General features: G+C 39.2%; 1 protein-coding gene across 1 annotated transcript in view; it reads right to left on the reverse strand.

The window, feature by feature from the left end:
• Positions 1 to 596: 596 nt before the first annotated feature.
• WSB1 (WD repeat and SOCS box containing 1) overlaps positions 597 to 3,397 on the reverse strand; it is a gene marked incomplete in the record, with an annotated part of 20,139 nt that continues 17,338 nt past the window's right edge. The window contains 1 exon segment of the mRNA XM_015823500.1: positions 597 to 1,864. Within this exon segment, the coding sequence (XP_015678986.1) occupies positions 1,705 to 1,864 (160 nt within the window).

Here is a 3,397-nt window from a genome sequence, read left to right on the forward strand (position 1 = left end):
GATATCCTGAGCAGCCAAGAAATCATTAAAAACAATTAAGTTAGAAATAATAATTGGATGGAATTTTGTGTTGAAATTTAAAAAAAAAATGAATTCATTTCAGGATTAAAAATGAGACATATTTAAGATGGATTTAAGATGACAACTACTTAATAGAAAGAAAGCACAATTTTGCAAATCCCATTTCTGTCTTGTTTCTCTATTTTCTATCCTTGTTGTCTGAACCCCCTAGTCTTGTCCTCTCTTGGCTATATACACCCAGTTCCTCCAATCTCTCTTCACAGGGCTTAAAAACTAACCCTCTGATCATCCTCACTGCCCTCTCCAAATCTGGAGAGTGGAAAGTGATGCCAAGAACTGGATACCATATAACATTTGTCCAACATAGAAAGAAGTAGAAGAATCAATCCTTGGGATTTGGAAATATGTTTATCCAGTCTAAAATAGCATTTGTCCTTTAAAAAAACGTAATGGTTGGTACCTTCAAAGTAACTGTCTTTGGTGGTAACACAAATTGCACAAATCTCAAAATCCCTTCTTGTTCTTTCCACATGTAAATAACCAGCCTTTGAATTCTGATGTTTTTTTTTGTACAATGATTTAATATACATATAAAAAAATTCAAACAAAATATAGTCAGGCATTTTAAGCAATGCATACATTCTTTGTATCTGCATGTCCAGATAAAGTGAAGGCAAAAGCTAAGAAAAACTAAGTTGTTTGTCTTTGGTAGTGCACCTAGTATTTTGCCTTGACATGACAAAGCCTCACAGGATAATGAAAAAGAGAGCTTGTGGATAGCTCATTTACTGGAAGCCTTCAGGCAGGAATTCAAAAGTTTAAGGACCTTGCATGCTCCCAAATAAACTTTTGCTACAAAATTAAGGCCTCCTTGGGAAAGGAGATGTTCCTGCTAAATGAACTGTCCAGCCTGTGTTGGGGGCTTTGAGAAAACGTCCAGCTTCCACCTTGTAAGATCAGGGGGTGGGCAACTAAGGCCCCTTTATGATCTGTGGACTTCAATTCCCAGAATTCCTGAGCCTGGAAATTGAAGTCCATAGGACATAAAGGGACCATAGTTGCCCATCCCTGTTGTAAGGTGAATGCAGTGTTGGATTTGTATACTTAATGTATACGACAAAAGCTGCTCAAGATTTTGCCAGCATTTATCTAAGATGAGAATTACTGCCCTATTTTACACAGCACCGATTTTGCTGGTGGCTCCGGAGACAACAGACACATGAATGTATGACTTGGATGTATTGTGCAAGTTGATATAACAGTTCTTACATCTGGGGGGAAAGAGGCAAACACTGGTGAATTTTAGAGGCTTATATACTGTGAATATACCCTCATGCACACATTTATATACACGTGAACTGCCTGTGCATGCACACTACATACTTGTTAAAAAAAAGCAATCTCAAAAGATACACATGGATAGCACATAGCAGCTGACATCCAATTATGTACAAGGTTTCACAGTTAGAGCTTTCTTTTGAAAAAGCTATTCCACAATTTCGGGAAACAGGCCTACTCGGTTGTTTTTCTATAAATAATACCTTTAGAAATTCAATGTGGTCAATATTTGGGATCTTGATTATCTTTTCTCAGGAAATAAAGCCATGTTAAAACCTGTGGGCCACTGAAGCTCAAAAGGCTTTTAAATGCCTGATGCTGTTTTATTCATTTCTGATTGTTTTTCTAACTCCGGTAGGAAAGGAAAGAAATGATGGCCGAGGGAACAGGCAAGGTCTCCACTTTTCTTGTAGGTATCACCCGTCTGATAGCCATCCGACACAAATGCTGGAGGCTGGGAATGTGTTTAGGAGAGGTCCAGAAATACACACTTCCGTCCTGTGTTCTGAGAGAAAAAAACATCCATAAGAAATGAATTAAGTACCATGCATTTGCTTTTTCTCCAAAGAATACTAGCTGTCGTATAGACTGCAATCCTCATCCTCAGCTGGAGGGGATGGAATCCAATCTCTATAGAGCAGTGTTTCTTGACCGTGGCAAGTGTAAGATGTTGGACTTCATCTCCCAGAATTCAACAGCCAGTATGAGTGCAAAGTATAGCTGTATAAGCTATACTGGGTGCCCAAAGAAGGGCACAATAACATCCTTGCTCTGTAAACTGCATTGGACACTGGTTTGCTTCCAGGTCCAATTCAAGATGTTAGATATCACCTATAAAGCCGTAGATGGTATAAGGCCAGGCTACATTATCAAAACTGGCTTTGCTCCATCGTATCCCACTTGATCAGGCAAGGAAGGTATGTTGTAAACCCCTTCAGTCAAAAAAATCCAACTGGTGGGATATAGGAAGAGAGTCTTCTCTGCTGTTGCCCCCCCCACACACAATGGAATATCCTTCTCCTGGAGGTGAGGCCCCCTCCCCACTTTCCTGGTTTTCCGTAAAGGAGTGGACTTGCATGGGAGGCACAAAAGACCATCCAATAATGGGGCTGGTTGGTGCTATGAGACTCCTCCTCCTGCTTTTATTAATCAATTTTAACAGCTAAATTGCCTTCTTGGAATTTTTTGACGCTTTAAAATTGTTAATAGTTTTATGATCTTATCAGTTTTTATATCCTAACTTAACTTCAATATTTTAATTCTAATTTTATTTACTATTTTATATTATACTGAACATTGCCCAGGGCTCCTCTTTAAGGGAGATGGATGGTCTACAAATACAAAATATTACATAATACATACATACATACATACATACATACATACATACATGTTTTCTTACTCTTGCTGGAGGACAATGTTGGATTCGGAAATACCCATCTAACTCATCTGCTGCCAAAGTTATTAATATCCCCCAGCTAACGATTATGCAATTTCTGTGATACCAAATACTTTTTTAAAAATAGCCAAATCTTGAGAGATTGCCAATCTTGGCTGCAAGGGCATAACAGAGCCTGTTATGATGTTATGGGGTCAGAAAAGGACCTGGCAGATGGGCGTGCTTTGTATTCTGCATTGGGTTCCTGGAGGATATAAAGGTGGGATCTAACGCTAACAAATAAGTAAAAATGGTAGCTCTTCTTTTGATACTTTAAATTTTATGCACTGAGCTGCTCCAGCGTTGTGAGATTGGGAGGTGAGAGCAGAGCCATATCACTACACAAAGGAAGGCTATTCGAATGGAGCCAGTTTGATAAAGTGGCTAAGGTGCCAGCCTAGAAACCAGGATACGGTAAGTTCTAGTCCTGTCTTAGGCATGAAAGCCCACTGGTCCAGTCTCAACTCACTCTCAACCCACTGAGATGGGTTGTTGTTGTTGTTGTGGGGAAAGCAGGAAGAGGAAGGAGTATCATGTATGTTTGCCACCTTGCCACTTATAATAAAAGCTGAATAAAAGTCAAAGGAATAGACAAACAAA

Source organism: Protobothrops mucrosquamatus, unplaced genomic scaffold (genome assembly GCF_001527695.2).
Source record: "Protobothrops mucrosquamatus isolate PMUCROS unplaced genomic scaffold, P.Mucros_1.0 scaffold1890, whole genome shotgun sequence".
Taxonomy (NCBI): domain Eukaryota; kingdom Metazoa; phylum Chordata; class Lepidosauria; order Squamata; family Viperidae; genus Protobothrops; species Protobothrops mucrosquamatus.